The sequence below is a fragment of the Engystomops pustulosus genome, chromosome 3, assembly GCF_040894005.1.
Source record: "Engystomops pustulosus chromosome 3, aEngPut4.maternal, whole genome shotgun sequence".
Classification (NCBI taxonomy): domain Eukaryota; kingdom Metazoa; phylum Chordata; class Amphibia; order Anura; family Leptodactylidae; genus Engystomops; species Engystomops pustulosus.
This window is the reverse complement of record NC_092413.1, coordinates 216,318,371-216,339,823: the sequence shown is the minus strand read 5'-3', so window position 1 is coordinate 216,339,823 and position 21,453 is coordinate 216,318,371. Positions and strand designations below refer to the sequence as shown.

The window sequence follows — 21,453 nt, the reverse complement described above, 5'->3', positions numbered from 1 at the left end:
AGTATCCAGCACTATGGAGGAGTGACCCGTAGTTTTGGTTCAGGTTCGGCATTAGGGTTCAGCCCCACGACCTCCACGTATTGCCAGATTGGCGTCTCCTTGCTATTACCCCTGGCCATGATTGGCCACCCCTGGCTAGTAGCAGGGGTGTCAATTGGCAGGATCGGCCAATATGTCCAGATTGTGCGGCCGAACAACTGAAACTACGGGTCGGCTTATCTTCATCCAGAACTATTTTTTGTTACAGCTGTCTTTTCCTGGCTGAATTGGAGGCTAGCTTCCTCATGAGTGCACCAATCCTCCATCTAAGGGACCCTCTGTATTTACCCTCATTGTGGCAAGTAGAGTATTAGCCGGGGGGGAATAGTCCCACCAGACCTGCAATCTCCACTTTGACCACTTGGCCTTAAAATGTTCAGGCACTTCCTGTTCTGTGGAGATCACTTCTCAGCTTTCATCTCATTATTATCATCATCAAGTTTGGAACTTCCTACTTGGCGATGTCACCACTCACCTCTTCCCCCTCCTCCTCACAGAGCATGCCCACAATACTCCCCTGTAACAATCACTAGGTCATCTTCTTGTCTTCTGCAGAGTAACCTCTCTGATGTCCACCTACAATATAGTAGATTGTTGCGTTGTGATATTAGCCTTAGTTTATGACATTTTATTCTCCTTTTTATTACGTTATGATACATTTTTACATTTGCTTCCAGGATGGGGGTGATTGGTAGTAAGACGTTTTCTTGGAAGAAGGATGAACGTTATAATCTGAATCCTCCTGCCGGTCAGTTCTACAAGCCCTCACATCCTCCAATAGTAAGTCGGGGCCAAAGGTGATGCCAGACCAGAAAACTTTTCTTATAACTTTTCTGCCCTCTACCCTTGTTCTTCCATCTTCTACAAATACTCCCCAGGTTTTTGCCTTTTGCTGGCCCATCTATCCATAAAGTGCCATAAAGATGAAAATCCATACAATTCTTTACAATTTTGGTGCCACCACACAGTAATATGGCACCACACAGTAATGCGGTACCACACAGTAATATGGCACCACACAGTAATATGGCACCACACAGTAATGTAGTACCACCCAGTAATATGGCACCACACAGTAATATGGCACCACACAGTAATGTAGTACCACACAGTAATATGGCACCACACAGTCATATGGCACCACACAGTAATATGGCACCACACAGTAATGTAGCACCACACAGTAATATGGCACCACACAGTAATATGGCACCACACAGTAATATGGCACCACACAGTCATATGGCACCACACAGTAATATGGCACCACACAGTCATATGGCACCACACAGTAATGTGGCACCACACAGTAATGTGGCACCACACAGTAATATGGCACCACACAGTCATATGGCACCACACAGTAATGTGGCACCACACAGTAATGTGGCACCACACAGTAATATGGCACCACACAGTAATACGGCACCACACAGTCATATGGCACCGCACAGTAATATGGCACCACACAGTAATATGGCACCACACAGTAATGTGGCACCGCACAGTAATATGGCACCACACAGTAATATGGCACCACACAGTAATGTGGCACAGCACAGTAATATGGCACCACACAGTAATATGGCACCACACAGTAATATGGCACCACACAGTAATATGGTACCACACAGTCATACGGCACCACACAGTAATGTGGCACCACGCAGTAATATGGCACCACGCAGTAATATGGCACCATGCAGTAATATGGCACCACACAGTAATATGGCACCACACAGTCATATGGTACCACGCAGTAATATGGCACCACACAGTAATATGGCACCATGCAGTAATATGGCACCACACAGTCATATGGTACCACGCAGTAATATGGCACCACACAGTAATATGGCACCATGCAGTAATATGGCACCACACAGTAATATGGCACCACGCAGTCATATGGTAACACACAGTAATATGGCACCACGCAGTAATATGGCACCACACAGTAATATGGCACCACACAGTAATATGGCACCACACAGTAATATGGCACCACGCAGTCATATGGTAACACACAGTAATATGGCACCACGCAGTAATATGGCACCACGCAGTAATATGGCACCACACAGTAATATGGCACCATGCAGTAATATGGCACCACACAGTCATATGGTACCACGCAGTAATATGGCACCACACAGTAATATGGCACCACGCAGTCATATGGTAACACACAGTAATATGGCACCACGCAGTAATATGGCACCACGCAGTTCTGTTGTGCCCCTTGTGTGGCCTGTAAGGCTACAAACCTTCTTTTTCCATGTAAAAAAAGGCTCCCTGCTCTACCTTGGATGTGGTTGGCTGTACAGGTGTGACCAAAACCACCAATAAATCTCATCATTTCAAGGGGCCAGTTGGTCCACAAGAATGATGGCTCCCTGCTCTACCTGGGACGTGGTTGGATGCCCCGTTATGACCAAAACTACCAATGGATCCCATAATGTCAAGGTGCCTGTTGGTCCTTATTTTGTCACTAGACTTCACATCACTAGTCTTGTACGTGAAGCTCAGATGATCTCATGCTCCATTCTGATTTCAGGTTCCAGCCACACGACCTCAGCATCCTGCCACACGTTGCCAAGTATCTCAGAAAGGTGAGAGGCCCTACATCTACTCTAACTGATGGTATACAAACATTTCGTGGAAGGCCATGCAACGAGCCCATCAGAAAGTGTTATTAGAATATCATACCCAAGGGGCTTCGATAATGGAGAAATATATGATAGAATATGGAGTGAGAGAGTCTTGCCACAAGAAGTCATGGGCCTGTAGTCTACAACAGCTTTTGAGCAGGTCCTGCACTTGCATTTTGACGTGAGCGTTGATGGAGACACCCTATATCCATAGACCCAATAAAGGCTTTTAGATGTCATGGTGGGGGGGATCAAAAAGGTGGACCACTTCTCCAAGAATGGTTTCAGTTGTGGTCTAATAAACTCATCCTTGTATTACAAGCATGGTCATTCATCTCAATGACCACCATGTGATGGTCCATGGCTTTTCCAAACATTGTGATGAGCAGAGCAAAAACATAATTTTTGGGTTCCCAAAAACCAGACTTCACATTGATGTTCAGGTTCATCCTGATGGGCTGGTTGATGGGCACCGTGTAGAGCACCCTTACTCCTCGTGGCAATCCAAGGAAAAGTGGTGGCACTCATATGGCACCGGCATTTAACTGGGTTGACACTCGCGATGGGCGCTGATGTTAGCGGGCGTACCTGAACCGAGGTTAAGCCGAACACAACTGTTACCACTTATCCCTAAAGGTATCCTGTTTGTAGAAGTACCAGGATTGAGATCCAAGATGATCAGTGTCCAATGAAAAGGACAACCCCTTTAAGGATTATTGTAGCCTAAGGAATGTTTCTCTTATTTTTGGAATAGTGTTTATTACTAACCTTTGGACATCTTTCTATTGTGCACAGAGAAGAGATTTGTTGCTGCGTTATACGATTATACTCCTCTAAATAATGGAGACCTGGAGCTACAGAAAGGAGAGAAGCTCCAGCTCCTGGCAGAGTAAGTGCCAACATGTTTACCCTCATAGTGAAGATTTTCTATTCCCTTACACCAACTCATTGCTTCCTGTAATAGGGGCCACACCAGAGGCATACCTCCCAACCGTCCCGTTTTGGGCGGGACAGTCCCGTTTTTTAACCCTTGTCCCGCCTGCACGGACCGTTAAGTGAAAGTCCCGGTTTTTTTGCGGTTTCACGGATTTTTCCGTTTTGTCCCGCCCCCGAGTCCCGCCCCCCCCCCGAGTCCCGCCCCCGAGTCCCGCCCCCGTCCTGCTCAGGATACAGAGAAGCCAGGGGGCGGGGTACAGCGTCCTCCTCCTCTCCAGCTCCCGGGCTGTCTGCTGCAGAGCCGGCACCTCCCCCATCCCCTCCCCTGGGAGGCAGAGCCCTCCCTGTCCTCAGGCTGCCACTTGCAGGCACATGGATGGATGGATGGATGGAGCAGTGCAGAGTGTCATATTCTCTGCACTGCCCCTGCACAGCAGCCCCAGGGGATCAGCCTCCGTGCAGGCAGGAACTCTCCAGCACTGCTACATCAATGGCTCCCTGCCCCCACCTCCTCCTCCTGCTCCTCACTGAAGTTCGTCTGATGAAGCAGAGCCGAGTGTGTGCAGCTGCTGCAGTGTGATAACAGGTACTCTACAGTGACTGCAGGCAGCAGCTAAAGGGTTAAACACTTTCCTCCATAGACCCCCTGCCCCCATCCCTAACCCCCCCAGTGCCCTTCTATTCTGCTTTTATTGTACCATATACTTAATCCCTTAACCCCTTAAGGACGCAGGGTTTTTCTCTCATTTCTCGCTCTCCAACTTCAAAAATCCATAACTTTTTCATGTTTCCGTGTACAGAGCTGTGTGAGGGCTTATTTTGTGCGTAACAAATTTTACTTTCCCGTAATGTTATTTATTTTAACATGCCGTGTACTGCGAAGCTGCAAAAAATTCCAAATGTGGAAAAAATTTTTTAAAAAACCGCACATGTCACGTTCTTGTGGGCTCAGTTTTTTCGACTTTGACTGTGCACTCAAAATAACACGTCAGCTTTATTCTTTGGTTTGGTGCGATCGCGGTGATACCGGATTTATAGGTTTTATTGTGTTTTAATACATTTTCAAAAATTAAACGCATGTGTGCAAAAAAAAAAAAAAAAAAATTTTTGCCATCTTCTGACGCTAATAACTTTTTCATATTTCGGTGCACGGAGCTGGGGGTGGGGTCATTTTTGGCGAAATGAGGCGACGTTTTCATTGCTACCATTTTGAGGTCTGTGCGACATTTTGATCATTTTTAATTTCATTTTTTATGTGATGTAAAAAGGTGTAAAAGTCGCATTTCGGACATTTGGGCGCCATTTCCCGCCTCGGAGGTCACCGCCGCCCGTAACCGTTTTTATATTTTGATAGATCGGGCATTTTGGGACGCGGCGATACCTAATATGTCTGTGATCTTTACTGTTTATTATGTTTTATATCCGTTCTAGGGAAAGGGAGGTGATTAGAATTTTTAATATTTTATAAATTTTTTTTATTTTTAAAACCTGTTTTTTCTTTTTTTTCCACTATTTCTTAGACCATCTACGGTACATTAACCCTAGATGGTCAGATCGCTCCTACCATATACTGCAATACTTCTGGCTCATTGTAACGAACCTGCAGAAGCCATGTAGCCTCGTGTCAAAAGAAGACCCGAGGCTACCACGGCAAACGATCGCCGCCCCCGATGACGTTCGGGGGCACAGCGATCGTAAAAAAGACTTTGCCGGCGACAATGACCGACTGCGGTTATTAGCGGTGGGGGTTTTCTGCAACATGCAAAACCCCCCACCTTGTATGAAGAAGACTCAGCCCGTGAGCCCTCTTCATACACTCCTTATACTCTCTGCGCCGTAGAGCTACGGCGCAGAGCGTTAAGGGGTTAAAGGGGTTTTCCCACAAATACAAGTTAGGCCCTATCCATAGGACAGGGCTTAACCTGCTGATGTGTGGGGGTTTCAGTGATGTGACCCCCATAGATCATGAAAACAAGGGGTCTGTTGGGGTCCACATAAGGTCCATGTCATCGCTCTATGACAATAATGGAGCAGAATGGTCATACACGGCCGTCTGCTCCATTACTCTGACGGAACAATTTTTGCGTTTCCATATTTCACTCCCCACTTTCAAAAATCAATAACTTTTTTATTTTTCCACGTACAGAGCTGTGTGCGGCCTGTTTCTGCGTAACAAATTATACTTCCTAGTGACAGTATTAAATATTCCAGGCCCTGTACTGGGAAGCGGGAAGGAAAATATCAAATGTGTTTTTTATGGCTTTCACTGCGCGCTCAATAGGACCCCTCCCCTTTACTGCGCTCCATAGGACCCCTCCCCTTTACTGCGCTCCATAGGACCCCTCCCCTTTACTGCGCTCCATAGGACCCCTCCCCTTTACTGCGCTCCATAGGACCCCTCCCCTTTACTGCGCTCCATAGGACCCCTCCCCTTTACTGCGCTCCATAGGACCCCTCCCCTTTACTGCGCTCCATAGGACCCCTCCCCTTTACTGCGACAACGAGCATGTCCCCCCCCTAGACAACGAGGATTTCCCCCCCTAGACAACGAGGATTTCCCCCCCTAGACAACAAGCATTTCCCCCTGCTAGACAACGAGCATGTCTCCCCCTGACCCCTAGACAACGAGCATGTCTCCCCCTGACCCCTAGACAACGAGCATGCCCCCCCCCCCTAGACAACGAGCATGTCCCCCCCCCCAGACAACGAGCATTCCCCCCCCTAGACAACGAGCATGTCTCCCCCCGACTCCTAGACAACGAGCATGTCCCCCCCCTAGACAACTAGCATTTCCCCCCCCCCTAGACAACGAGCATGTCTACCCCTGACCCCTAGACAACGAGCATGTCCTCCCCTGTGGCTGCGTGCCCTTTTTTGTGTGTTTGTGTTATTTTTGTCTTCCAGGACCGTGCCTGCTGTGGACTGCTTCGGATTCGAAGGATTACGTCTATGACCGACATTTCTAACAAATAAAATGGTCAACGAGGGTGTGTCTGCGTCTTTTGTTCAATAAAATTTTCTGAAAACGGTGTGATTATTTATTTTTTTGCGACACTCTTCATAGTTTGCCGTAGTAGTGGTGCCGGCTAGGTGACGGTGCTCATTACTAAGGGCTGGCCTTAGTGTTTGCCTTAATTTTTTTGGCAAATTTACACTAACGCCCATACCATTACCCCGGTACCCACCGCCACCAGGGGTGCCGGGAAGAGCCGGGTACAAACCAGTACCTGACCGTCTATAGATGGTCAGGTAGTGGGGCGGCTGCAGGCTGTTATTGTTGCGCTGGAATAGCCCCCTAACAGTGGCCTATCCCAGCTCAGTAATGGCAGGCTGCTGCTGCTTTTTTGTATCTGGCTGATTTGAACAATAGGGGCACCCCATGCCGTTTTTCCCCCCCATTTTTTTGTAAAAATGGGGGAAACAGCCTGGGAGCCCCCTTTAAAGGGGGGACCCCACGCATATTTTTGTCAAAAATTTGAAGAAAAAACGGCATGGGGTGCCCTCTATTTTTCAAATCAGCCTGATACAAAAAAGCAGCAGCAGCCTGCCATTACTGAGCTGGGATAGGTCACTGTTAGGGGGCTATTCCAGCGCAACAATAACAGCCTGCGGCCGCCCCAGCACCTGACCATCTATAGACGGTCAGGTACTGGTTTGTACCCGGCTCTTCCCGGCACCCCTGGTGGCGGTGGGTACCGGGGTAATGGTATGGGCGTTAGTGTGAATTTGCCAAAAAAATTAAGGCAAACACTAAGGCCAGCCCTTAGTAATGAGCACCGTCATCTAGCCGGCACCACTACTACGGCAAACTATGAAGAGTGTCGCAAAAAAATAAATAATCACACCGTTTTCAGAAAATTTTATTGAACAAAAAACGCAGACACACCCTCGTTGACCATTTTATTTGTTAGAACTGTCGGTCATCGATGTAATCCTTCGAATCGGAAGCAGTCCACAGCAGGCACGGTCCTGGAAGACAAAAATAACACAAACACACAAAAAAGGGCACGCAGCCACAGGGGGGGACAGGCTCGTTGTCTAGGTGGGGGACATGCTCGTTGTCTAGGGGGGGGGGACATGCTCGTTGTCTAGGGGGGGACATGGTCGTTGTCTAGGTGGGGGTACATTCTCGTTGTCTAGGTGGGGGTACATGCTCGTTGTCTAGGGGGGGGTACATGCTCGTTGTCTAGGGGGGGGCATGCTCGTTGTCTAGGGGACATGCTCGTTGTCTAGGGGGGGCATGCTTGTTGTCTAGGGGGGGCATGCTCGTTGTCTGGGGGGGACATGCTCGTTGTCTAGGGGGGGGCATGCTCGTTGTCTGGGGGCGGACATGCCCGTTGTCTGGGGGGGACATGCTCGTTGTCTGGGGGGGACATGCTCGTTGTCTAGGGGGGGGCATGCTCGTTGTCTGGGGGCGGACATGCCCGTTGTCTGGGGGGGACATGCTCGTTGTCTAGGGGGGGACATGCTCGTTGTCTAGGGAAGGACATGCTCGTTGTCTGGGGGGGGCATGCTCGTTGTCTAGGGGAGGACATGCTCGTTGTCTAGGAGGGCATGCTCGTTGTCTGGGGGCGGACATGCCCGTTGTCTGGGGGGGACATGCTCGTTGTCTAGGGGGGGACATGCTCGTTGTCTAGGGGAGGACATGCTCGTTGTCTGGGGGGGGCATGCTCGTTGTCTAGGAGGGCATGCTCGTTGTCTAGGGGGAGTGGAATATGCCCCCCAATTATATACATAAATATACATTGGTGCCAGTGGATGCGTTGAAGGTATGAGCAGTGGCGTGGCCAGGGGGTGTGGTTAGGGGGCGTGGCTAGGGTGTGGCTTCTGTGGGTAAAAAAATCGCCGCGGCGCGCTTCGCGCGCCGCCATTTTGTCCCTCTTTCTCCTCCACAAAAGTTGGGAGGTATGCCAGAGGTGTAACTTCAGCAGCCATAGTGGTTGCTATGGAGCTTACAGTATCAGGGGGCCCAGCATCTGACCTGACATACTGAAGTATGGAGGATGTGCACCATAATATGTATATAACAGTGCACATCTTCCACTCTCCTCTCTAATTCCTGTTGTCTACTTTCCCCATGTGGTCAACAGCAACTGGAACAGATGTGTGTGAGTGTATAAATGTATATATCAGTGCGAATCAAGGCTGAAATGCGATGAAACTGGCCTGGGGGGAGGGCCGGGCTCATTACTAGCCCCCAAAATTCCACCTCCCATCATCCAGCAGGAGGCGCCGCCCGAGGTGAAAATTGCCCCATGGGTTGTGTGCCCCTAGTAGTGTGCCTTATTCAGATGTCTGCTATGGGGCACGGCCTCTCCTAGTTACGCCCCTGGGCCACACATCTGGTTCAGGTGTAGTTTGGATTTTTTCTCTAGTCCCCACTACAGTTACATTTTTTGGTCTTTGCTGTCAGATGGGCGGAGCCAGGCTGTGAGCTTTAGCCCAGGACCGACTACTTTTCAGCATTATGTAAAATTATCGGGTACAATATATTGAATAGCATAACTATACTTATTATGCTTACTACTGTCATATGGGTGGAGCAGACAACCTGGCTCCTCCCATCTGACAGTAGAAAAGTGAAAATAATCACAATTAGTACTTGGGAACAGTGTAAGATAGGGAGAAAATTCAAAATATATCATTAACAGTGGAACAATGTATTTTAATGAATGTGCGCAGTTCGGGTTGGTTAAATTGATATAAGGTCCTCGTTAACCCCTTCCCACAGATGCCATTTATTCCTCTTTGCATTTCCATCTTTTGCTCCCTCATTTATCTACATTTTACTTCACTTTTGTAGCTGCTTCCTCTAATACTCACTGCAGGCCGAGACATCAGAGAAGTGACCGAACCTCTCTGTGCGTATCCCTTATGTTCTCCGAGGGGGTTAAAGGGAACCTGTCATCGCTGTTTGAAAAAAATGAGCATTAGTCCTGTTCCCATAGATCATTATGGCCTAAGGGCACCTTATTTTTAACTAAGTTGATTGATGGTCACAAGTGGAGAAAATTAACTTTGATTCCCTATAAGCCGCTGTCATGCGCAGTGAGCGTCCAAGCGATCCGCGCCCTCCGCCGCCTCACTGCGATGCGGAAGGGGAAAAAGCCGCTCATTCGCAGTGATGCATCAGAGGGCGCAGACCGCTCAGGCGCTCATTGCACATGACAGCGGCAAGCGGTTTAAACGTATGCGCAAGATTTCGTTGAGACGGCCAAGTGACATATTGGAAAGGGGGAGTGTAATGAGGAGGAACTGATAACGTGCTGAGTAGGCGGCTGCTAGACTCAAGCGTGAGTATGCGCCCAGTCCGACTTGCTGGATTCTCTGGTTACCAGGCAGAGAATCAAAGTTCATTCTCTCCACTTGTGACCATCGATCAACTTAGTTAATAAGGTGCCCTTAGGCATATACACTCACCGGCCACTTTATTAGGTAGACCATGCTAGTAACGGGTTGGACCTCCTTTTGCCTTCAGAACTGCCTCAATTCTTCGTGGCATAGATACAACAAGGTGCTGGAAGCTCCTCAGGGATTTTGCTCCATATTGACATGATGGCATCACACAGTTGCCGCAGATTTGTCGGCTGCACATCCATGATGCGAATCTCCCGTTCCACCACATCCCAAAGATGCTCTATTGGATTGAGATCTGGTGACTGTGGAGGCCATTTGTGTCCAGTGACCTCATTGTCATGTTCAAGAAACCAGTCTGAGATGATTCCAGCTTTATGACATGGCGCATTATCCTGCTGAAAGTAGCCATCAGATGTTACAGGGTACATTGTGCTCATAAAGGGATGGACATTGGCAGCAACAATACTCAGGTAGGCTGTGGCGTTGTACCAAGGGGCCCAAAGACACCATGACACCACCACCACCAGCCTGAGCCGCTGATACAAGGCAGGATGGATCCATGCTTTCATGTTGTTGACGCCAAATTCTGACCCTACCATCCGAATGTCGCAGCAGAAATCGAGACTCATCAGACCAGGCAACGTTTTTCCAATCTTCTACTGTCCAATTTCGATGAGCTTGTGCAAATTGTAGCCTCAGTTTCCTGTTCTTAGCTGAAAGGAGTGGCACCCGGTGTGGCCTTCTGCTGCTGTAGCCCATCTGCCTCAAAGTTCGACGTACTGTGCGTTCAGAGATGCTCTTCTGCCTACCTTGGTTGTAACGGGGGGCGATTTGAGTCACTGTTGCCTTTCTATCAGCTCGAACCAGTCTGCCCATTCTCCTCTGAACTCTGGCATCAACAAGGCATTTCCGCCCACAGAACTGCCGCTCACTGGATGTTTTTTCTTTTTCTTATTCTCTGTAAACCCTAGAGATGGTTGTGCGTGAAAATCCCAGTAGATCAACAGTTTCTGAAATACTCAGACCAGCCCTTCCAGCACCAACAACCATGCCACGTTCAAAGGCCACAAATCACCTTTCTTCCCCATACTGATGCTCGGTTTGAACTGCAGGAGATTGTCTTGACCATGTCTACATGCCTAAATGCACTGAGTTGCCGCCATGTGATTGGCTGATTACAAATTAAGTGTTAACGAGCAGTTGGACAGGTGTACCTAATAAAGTGGCCGGTGAGTGTACAAGGCTCTATGGGAACCGGTCTAATGCTCATTTTTTTCAAACAGCGGTGACAGGTTCCCTTTAAAAACACTGATATAAAACTGACCAAAACACAGCATAAATTAGAACACATAGAAATACACTGAGATGTCAGGAGGCTTCTCGGACTGGTTCCTCTGCTCAATGGAGAAGCCGCCTGTAGCCGGCAGTGAGTGTCAGGAGAGGCTTCTGCACAAGATTTGTTATTTAATGTTTCAGAGGTTTATTTCTTATTATGTTGATAGAATATTTAGGACACTTAAAGGTAAAATAAATGCATTGTCTGAAATCTAATCATTTCTGCCCAGTTCTGGTGGAGACTGGTGGTTGGCGAAGTCTGAACGCACTGGCACAGAAGGCTACATCCCCAGTAACTTTGTCACCCCTGTGCACAGCCTGGAATTGGAAAAGTGAGTAAAATGGGAATTTATTTAAAAAAATTTTTGCATTTTTTTTGCATTTACAGCATTATCTAATTATTACTTTTTAAAAAAATGTAATTTTTTTTTTTAATAACATAATTTGGCATTACATGTCCTGTATATTGTGAGTGGAGTGGAATATTATTGAGGCTTTAAGATATTCGCACTATTTAAATGTGAAATTCATTGACAGATGTTGAATTCTTTACAATATCAAATTAAAATATGATATTAGGAGCGTATGGAAAGACGTAGCTTTCAGCAGGAGGGAGCAGGATGGAAGGACGTAGCTTTCAGCAGGAGGGAGCAGGATGGAAGGACGTAGCTTTCATCAGGAGGGAGCAGGATGGAAAGACGTAGCTTTCAGCAGGAGGGGAGCAGGATGGAAGGACGTAGCTTTCAGCAGGAGGGAGCAGGATGGAAGGACGTAGCTTTCAGCAGGAGGGAGCAGGATGGAAGGACGTAGCTTTCAGCAGGAGGGAGCAGGATGGAAAGACGTAGCTTTCAGCAGGAGGGAGCAGGATGGAAAGACGTAGCTTTCAGCAGGAGGGAGCAGGATGGAAAGACGTAGCTTTCAGCAGGAGGGAGCAGGATGGAAGGACGTAGCTTTCAGCAGGAGGGAGCAGGATGGAAGGACGTAGCTTTCAGCAGGAGGGGAGCAGGATGGAAGGACGTAGCTTTCAGCAGGAGGGAGCAGGATGGAAGGACGTAGCTTTCAGCAGGAGGGAGCAGGATGGAAAGACGTAGCTTTCAGCAGGAGGGAGCAGGATGGAAAGACGTAGCTTTCAGCAGGAGGGGAGCAGGATGGAAGGACGTAGCTTTCAGCAGGAGGGAGCAGGATGGAAGGACGTAGCTTTCAGCAGGAGGGAGCAGGATGGAAGGACGTAGCTTTCAGCAGGAGGGAGCAGGATGGAAGGACGTAGTTTTCAGCAGGAGGGAGCAGGATGGAAAGACGTAGCTTTCAGCAGGAGGGAGCAGGATGGAAAGACGTAGCTTTCAGCAGGAGGGAGCAGGATGGAAGGACGTAGCTTTCAGCAGGAGTGAGCAGGATGGAAGGACGTAGCTTTCAGCAGGAGGGGAGCAGGATGGAAGGACGTAGCTTTCAGCAGGAGGGAGCAGGATGGAAGGACGTAGCTTTCAGCAGGAGGGGAGCAGGATGGAAGGATGTAGCTTTCAGCAGGAGGGAGCCGGATGGAATGACGTAGCTTTCAGCAGGAGGGAGCAGGATGGAAGGACGTAGCTTTCAGCAGGAGGGAGCAGGATGGAAGGATGTAGCTTTCAGCAGGAGGGAGCAGGATGGAAAGACGTAACTTTCAGCAGCAGGGAGCAGGATGGAAGGATGTAGCTTTCAGCAGGAGGGAGCAGGATGGAATGACGTAGCTTTCAGCAGCAGGGAGCAGGATGGAAAGACGTAACTTTCAGCAGCAGGGAGCAGGATGGAAGGATGTAGCTTTCAGCAGGAGGGAGCAGGATGGAAGGACGTAGCTTTCAGCAGGAGGGGAGCAGGATGGAAAGACGTAGCTTTCAGCAGGAGGGAGCAGGATGGAAAGACGTAGCTTTCAGCAGGAGGGAGCAGGATGGAAGGACGTAGCTTTCAGCAGGAGGGAGCAGGATGGAAGGACGTAGCTTTCAGCAGGAGGGGAGCAGGATGGAAGGATGTAGCTTTCAGCAGGAGGGAGCCGGATGGAATGACGTAGCTTTCAGCAGGAGGGAGCAGGATGGAAGGACGTAGCTTTCAGCAGGAGGGAGCAGGATGGAAGGATGTAGCTTTCAGCAGGAGGGAGCAGGATGGAAAGACGTAACTTTCAGCAGCAGGGAGCAGGATGGAAGGATGTAGCTTTCAGCAGGAGGGAGCAGGATGGAATGACGTAGCTTTCAGCAGCAGGGAGCAGGATGGAAAGACGTAACTTTCAGCAGCAGGGAGCAGGATGGAAGGACGTAGCTTTCAGCAGGAGGGAGCAGGATGGAAGGACGTAGCTTTCAGCAGGAGGGAGCAGGATGGAAGGACGTAGCTTTCAGCAGGAGGGAGCAGAATGGAAGGACGTAGCTTTCAGCAGGAGGGAGCAGGATGGAAAGACGTAACTTTCAGCAGGATGGAGCAGGATGGAAGGATGTAGCTTTCAGCAGGAGGGAGCAGGATGGAAAGACGTAACTTTCAGCAGCAGGGAGCAGGATGGAAGGACGTGTTGATATTTTTATTACTTATGACATATTTGGTTATTTGGATTTTTTTTCTGCACTACTTTGTGTTTTGTGCTTTTTTACTATATCATTGAAATTTATCAATCAGGATGGAAGGACATGGCTTTAAGCAGGAGGGAGCAGGATGGAAAGACGTAGCTTTCAGCAGGAGGGAGCAGGATGGAAGGATGTAGCTTTCAACAGGAGGGAGCAGGATGGAAGGACATGGCTTTAAGCAGGAGGGAGCCGGATGGAATGACGTAGCTTTCAGCAGGAGGGAGCAGGATGGAAGGACGTAGCTTTCAGCAGGAGGGAGCAGGATGGAAGGATGTAGCTTTCAGCAGGAGGGAGCAGGATGGAAAGACGTAACTTTCAGCAGCAGGGAGCAGGATGGAAGGATGTAGCTTTCAGCAGGAGGGAGCAGGATGGAATGACGTAGCTTTCAGCAGCAGGGAGCAGGATGGAAAGACGTAACTTTCAGCAGCAGGGAGCAGGATGGAAGGATGTAGCTTTCAGCAGGAGGGAGCAGGATGGAAGGATGTAGCTTTCAGCAGGAGGGAGCAGGATGGAAAGACGTAACTTTCAGCAGCAGGGAGCAGGATGGAAGGATGTAGCTTTCAGCAGGAGGGAGCAGGATGGAAGGACGTAGCTTTCAGCAGGAGGGAGCAGGATGGAAGGACGTAGCTTTCAGCAGGAGGGAGCAGGATGGAAGGATGTAGCTTTCAGCAGGAGGGAGCAGGATGGAAAGACGTAACTTTCAGCAGCAGGGAGCAGGATGGAAGGATGTAGCTTTCAGCAGGAGGGAGCAGGATGGAATGACGTAGCTTTCAGCAGCAGGGAGCAGGATGGAAAGACGTAACTTTCAGCAGCAGGGAGCAGGATGGAAGGATGTAGCTTTCAGCAGGAGGGAGCAGGATGGAAGGACGTAGCTTTCAGCAGGAGGGGAGCAGGATGGAAAGACGTAGCTTTCAGCAGGAGGGAGCAGGATGGAAAGACGTAGCTTTCAGCAGGAGGGAGCAGGATGGAAGGACGTAGCTTTCAGCAGGAGGGAGCAGGATGGAAGGACGTAGCTTTCAGCAGGAGGGGAGCAGGATGGAAGGATGTAGCTTTCAGCAGGAGGGAGCCGGATGGAATGACGTAGCTTTCAGCAGGAGGGAGCAGGATGGAAGGACGTAGCTTTCAGCAGGAGGGAGCAGGATGGAAGGATGTAGCTTTCAGCAGGAGGGAGCAGGATGGAAAGACGTAACTTTCAGCAGCAGGGAGCAGGATGGAAGGATGTAGCTTTCAGCAGGAGGGAGCAGGATGGAATGACGTAGCTTTCAGCAGCAGGGAGCAGGATGGAAAGACGTAACTTTCAGCAGCAGGGAGCAGGATGGAAGGACGTAGCTTTCAGCAGGAGGGAGCAGGATGGAAGGACGTAGCTTTCAGCAGGAGGGAGCAGGATGGAAGGACGTAGCTTTCAGCAGGAGGGAGCAGAATGGAAGGACGTAGCTTTCAGCAGGAGGGAGCAGGATGGAAAGACGTAACTTTCAGCAGGATGGAGCAGGATGGAAGGATGTAGCTTTCAGCAGGAGGGAGCAGGATGGAAAGACGTAACTTTCAGCAGCAGGGAGCAGGATGGAAGGACGTGTTGATATTTTTATTACTTATGACATATTTGGTTATTTGGATTTTTTTTCTGCACTACTTTGTGTTTTGTGCTTTTTTACTATATCAATGAAATTTATCAATCAGGATGGAAGGACATGGCTTTAAGCAGGAGGGAGCAGGATGGAAAGACGTAGCTTTCAGCAGGAGGGAGCAGGATGGAAGGATGTAGCTTTCAGCAGGAGGGAGCAGGATGGAAGGACATGGCTTTAAGCAGGAGGGAGCAGGATGGAAGGACGTAGCTTTCAGCAGGAGGGAGCAGGATGGAAGGACGTAGCTTTCAGCAGGAGGGGAGCAGGATGGAAGGACGTAGCTTTCAGCAGGAGGGAGCAGGATGGAAGGACGTAGCTTTCAGCAGGAGGGAGCAGAATGGTGGGAAGTGGCTTCCAGCAGGAGGGAGCAGGATGGAAGGATGTAGCTTTCAGCAGGAGGGAGCAGGATGGAAAGACGTAACTTTCAGCAGCAGGGAGCAGGATGGAAGGACGTAGCTTTCAGCAGGAGGGAGCAGGATGGAAAGACGTAACTTTCAGCAGGAGGGAGCAGGATGGAAGGACGTAGCTTTCAGCAGGAGGGAGCAGGATGGAAGGACATAGCTTTCAGCAGTAGGGAGCAGGATGGAAGGACGTAGCTTTCAGCAGGAGGGAGCAGGATGGAAGGACATAGCTTTCAGCAGGAGGGAGCAGGATGGAAGGACGTAGCTTTCATCAGGAGGGAGCAGGATGGAAGGACGTAGCTTTCAGCAGGAGGGAGCAGGATGGAAGGACGTAGCTTTCAGCAGGAGGGAGCAGGATGGAAGGACGTAGCTTTCAGCAGGGGGGGTTTTCTAAAGGGTTAACCCTTCAATGATCTACACGGGAACGAATAAGTAATTTTTTTATATATATCGTCCAGGTTCTTCTTTAATAATATCACACGGAAAGATGCGGAGAGACAACTCCTGGCTCCAGATAACATCCCCGGGACCTTCCTTATCCGGGAGAGTGAAACCAGCCTCGGTAGGGACACAGATATTATTTAGAAAAGCCCAAAAATTTGTATGCGAGAAAATTGTATTATTTTTAGTGCTTAGTAGAAATATATATGTGTCATTTTTATATCTTAGATACTATACAGAAAAAAAGATTCTTGACCTTTTCTGCAATATTTGGAATATTTCATTCTTTTAAATTTCCTGTAAAATAATGTCACCTTATTCTTCAGGTTATTACAGTCGTGGCCTGGGGAGGGCGGGGAAAGAGTCATTTTATGCTAAATCATATTGCACTTTTTTACTTACCGTATTTTTCGGACTATAAGGCGCACAAAAAATCCTTTGATTTTCTCAGAAATCAAAGGTGCGCCTCATGGTCCAGTGCGCCTTATATATGAACCGTACTTACAGACAACAGCTGCCTAGAACTGTGCACAGGTCTGCCACCTGCTGGTCATTCATCCTTATAATCAGGTGCGCCTTATATATGAACCTAGATGTTTTAGCAGGCATTTATTGATGGTGCACCTAATAATCCGGTGTGCCTTATAGTCCGAAAAATACTCTTCTAATATAAAAGACCATATAATACCTTTCTTTATTATTATCATTATTATTATTACATTTTTCTTGTATTTTAATCTATTTTTGTTAACGATTGGATTGCATTGGATATGTACTATATGAGATGATATAATGCCTGACTCTTGGTGAAGGGGGGGGGGGTTGGTTTTCTGTTACATTTTATATTTGTGTACATTTTAATACATAAATAGTTATTTTTTTATGCTGCGGCAGGAAGTTTTGTTACATTGTATGTTCCCCAGGCCGGAGGTACAGTCATACCCGGCCAATATGGTGACATCTGCACATTGAGGCTTATTTACTAAGGGTCCACGGATCACATTTCCATCGGACTTCCTGTTGTTTTCGGCATTTGCGCCGTTGTGACAGGTATTTAGAAGGGGATTGTGTTGCACGCGATCAGATTTTGGTGCAGCGGCGCCGGCTTTCATGCGGCAGAAATCAGGGGGGTGGGCAGTCGGACGATCCGAAGGATTTAACATTCAAATTGTGTCACATCCAATGCACTTACATGCACCAGGAAGAAGAAGGTGAACTCCAGGGACCTGAGCGGGGAAGCGACACATGCAGGATATCGGGCACATGATCTTAGTGAATCACGGCAGAGTTCATTCTCGTCAGACAATGCACATCGGGAAAAGCACCAGAGACGGGTAAGTAAATGTCCCCCAATGGAGCACATTTACTTACCCACTCCCTCGGAGTTCCCGAAAGTGCATTGTCCGACGAGAATGAACTCTGCCGCAATTCACTAAGATCATGTGCCCGATATCCTGCATGTGTCACTTCCGTCTGATGGCACAGCCCCTGACTTCTGTCGCATGAAAGCCGGCGTCACTGTGGCAAAATCCGATCGCGTGTGAGACACAATCTCCTGCTAAATCCCTGTCACAGCGGTGAAAATCCTGAAAATGTTGGGAAGTTCGACGGAAATGCGATCCGCGGACCCTTAGTTAATAAGCCCCAATGTCTTGCGTGGATGATGTGCACCCTGAGGGGACGGCCATGGATTTGTGATATTTTATTTGATGTTTGGTGGATAATTCGCACCCTGTAATCACAGCTAACACTTATCATTAAACCTCACACTGCTGCTTCCTGACGCCTCGTATCATTATCACACATCTGCGGTTAACACCTCCCGGGTACAGAACTACACGAGACAATCTGGTCACCCACCCGGACGTCACACGGCGGCTGCATCTCTGTTTACAAATGCACAAACTCACAGAAATAAAATCTCTGATTGGTTCATAAATCCATATATTCCATGTATTAAACCGGAAACAAATAAATGGCCGGTTTCATTGAGCTTAGGGAATTGTGTAATACATTGTTTACCCTGCGGAGGCACTGCAGGGGGCACAAACACTTACTATGCAATGGACAAGCAGCATGTTATAGAGCAGGAGGTGCTGAGCAGATTGTACATAGGGTCCTATCTGCAGGCAGCATGTTATGGAGCAGGAGGTGCTGAGAAGATTGTACATAGTGTCCTATCTGCAGGCAGCATGTTATAGAGCAGGAGGAGCTGAGCAGATTGTACATAGTGTCCTATCTGTAGACAGCATGTTATAGAGCAGGAGGAGCTGAGCAGGTTGTACATGGTGTCCTATCTGCAGGCAGCATGTTATAGAGCAGGAGGAGCTGAGCAGATTGTACATAGTGTCCTATCGGCAGGCAGCATGTTATAGAGCAGGAGGGGCTGAGCAGGTTGTACATAGTGTCCTATCTGCAGGCAGCATGTTATAGAGCAGGAGGAGCTGAGCAGATTGTACATAGTGTCCTATCTGCAGGTAGCATGTTATAGAGCAGGAGCAGCTGAGAAGATTGTACATAGTGTCCTATCTGCAGGCAGCATGTTATAGAGCAGGAGGAGCTGAGCAGATTGTACATAGGGCCACATTTATCACTTGCTTTTTCTGTTGTTTTTGCGCCTTTTCGTTTAGGCGCACCGTTTTTGCGCCATTTTTGCGATTAAACGTCAAATTATCGTTCAATTCCAGATGTTTTGCTGCGCCTAATGATATTCATCACGTGCGACTTTTGCATTTAGGCGCAAAAACGGGCGCAAAAACACTCCAGCCCGAAGGTGGCGTTAACTGAGAAGAAAGCACTGAGCCCCTTTGCAGAAGAGCTCATTTCTAGCAGCAAAGCTCAGCCAGACACTAGAACATATAATAGATACATTACATACACTGCAGACACTAGAACATATAATAGATACATTAGATACATTACAGACACTGGAACATATAATAGATACATTAGATACACTGCAGACACTAGAACATATAATAGATACATTAGATACTCTGCAGACACTGGAACATATAATAGACACATTAGATACACTGCAGACACTGGAACATATAATAGATACATTAGATACACTGCAGACACTAGAACATATAATAGATACATTAGATACACTACAGACACTGGAACAGATAATAGATACATTACAGACACTGCAGACAGGAGCTGCAGACTCTATTTACAGTTCATCACCTTCTATTTACAAAATATTCTGCAAACTCCTGAGCTCACAGCAAGAGAGAAGAGAAGTTTGCAGAAGTTTGCAGATACGACAAACAAGTGTCCCCCATGTAATTCTGCACAGTATCACCAGTGTGTCTGAGGGGGATATTGTGCAGAATTACAGGGGTGCAGCAGGAGACCAGCACTGTGGGATCCCCTCCAGGAGAAGCCCCTGCTGAGGAGGTCACTGGGTGCAGGGTGTCACACACCTGGGTGCTGCTGTGAGTGTTATCTTCATTCTGGGCTGTGGGAGAAGCAGAGAGGAGCTTGTAGCAGGATGACATGTAACTGCCCGAATCTAACATTGCGCCTAAATTGCGCCTAAACTGTGTTAAAGTAAAGTGATTAATAAGAGGCAGGAAATATACTTATCACAAATGGTTGTAGCTTGTGATAATTCTGGCAAAACAGTGCGCCAGAATTTAGGCTACACTTAGGCGCACAAAAGTGATAAATGTGGCCCATAGTGTCCTATCTGCAGGCAGCATGTTATAGAGCAGGAGCAGCTGAGAAGATTGTACATAGTGTCCTATCTGCAGGCAGCATGTAATAGAGCAGGAGGAGTTGAGCAGGTTCTACATAGTGTCCTATCTGCAGGTAGCATGTTATAATATTACGTTTCGCTGTCGCCAGGCACCTACTCGCTATCAGTCCGTGACAAGGACCCATCCAGAGGAGACCTCATCAAACACTATAAGATCCGGATGCTGGACAATGGCGGATACTACATCTCCCCGGCACTCACCTTCTCCTCACTACAGGAACTCATTAAACATTATTCCAGTAAGTGGATACAATAATTAAGCTTCATGTGTGGTTATACTTAAAGGGGTTTTCCACACTGAAAATATTGATAACATATCCATAGAATAGGTCCTTAAGTATCAATTGGTGGGGGATCAAAATCCCAGCACCCCCCATGGATCAGATGATGAACAGAGAATGGAACAGGAAGAAGATGGCGCCGTTCTCTGTGTAGTGTTCAAACCTGAGAACTGCAACTTTTTGATTGGGAGCCAAGCTGCAGTGACTCTGATCAGCCACTACACAGAGAGTGGCGCTGTCTGCTTCCTGTTCCTTTCATTGTCTATGAGCTACTGAGAGAGACTGATCTGTGAGAGTGCTGGGGGTTGGACTCCTCCAATGTGACCTATTCCTGGGAAAGGTCACCAATATTTTGGCTTGGAAAACCCCTTTAAAGGGGCTTTCTATTTTCACAGAAATAAAGCTTAGGTCATAGACAGTTTTTGTGTTTTCCCCTTCTTCTTCCAAGAATCGTACGTTTATTTGATCGATGTATGGGGACTTGGTTTTTGTGGGAGATTTTCTGTTTATAGCTTGTCATTTATTGAACTGTAAAATAATATTTCTGTGGCTCCTTGGGGGGAAACAAATTGCAATTCTGTCCTTGATTTTTGAGTCTCACTTCACGTTATTGTTCGCGGAGATACAAAATGTCTATAGTTTTTCATATGTTTTACTACTAAATGATAAAAAATAAATCAACCTTTACACTTGTATTTTATTGGAGGAAGACGCCTTGAACATTTCAAATTTTTCACCTATGCGGCTGTGTGAGGGCTTGTTTTTTGCAGGGCGAGCTGAAGTTTTCATTAACATTTGAGAGACATTTTGCCAATTTTTTATTCCATTTATTGGTACGATGAAAAATTTGGCAAATCGCGCATTGATTAGGTAATGTTACATATTCATCATTTCAACACATATCAACTTCATTTTCATTTTGTTTCTTTAGTTGACAAAAGCAAATGTTTTTCTTTTATATATTTTTTTTTTTGTAGAAATTTTCCTTTTTATTTTTCTACTTTCCTTTTCATTTCTCTGAGGGCACTTTGACATAAAATAA

At 47.7% G+C, this 21,453-nt stretch overlaps 1 protein-coding gene across 2 annotated transcripts in view; it reads left to right on the top strand.

The window, feature by feature from the left end:
* Positions 1-21,453, top strand: part of BLK (BLK proto-oncogene, Src family tyrosine kinase) — a 49,856-nt gene that overhangs the window by 13,948 nt on the left and 14,455 nt on the right. For both annotated transcript variants that reach the window (XM_072143811.1, XM_072143812.1), the window contains 6 exons: positions 717-819; positions 2,597-2,651; positions 3,486-3,579; positions 11,549-11,650; positions 16,382-16,485; positions 20,220-20,369. In XM_072143811.1, the coding sequence (XP_071999912.1) occupies positions 718-819; positions 2,597-2,651; positions 3,486-3,579; positions 11,549-11,650; positions 16,382-16,485; positions 20,220-20,369 (607 nt within the window). In that variant the 5' untranslated portion in view covers position 717. The remainder of the gene's footprint in view (positions 1-716; positions 820-2,596; positions 2,652-3,485; positions 3,580-11,548; positions 11,651-16,381; positions 16,486-20,219; positions 20,370-21,453) is intronic.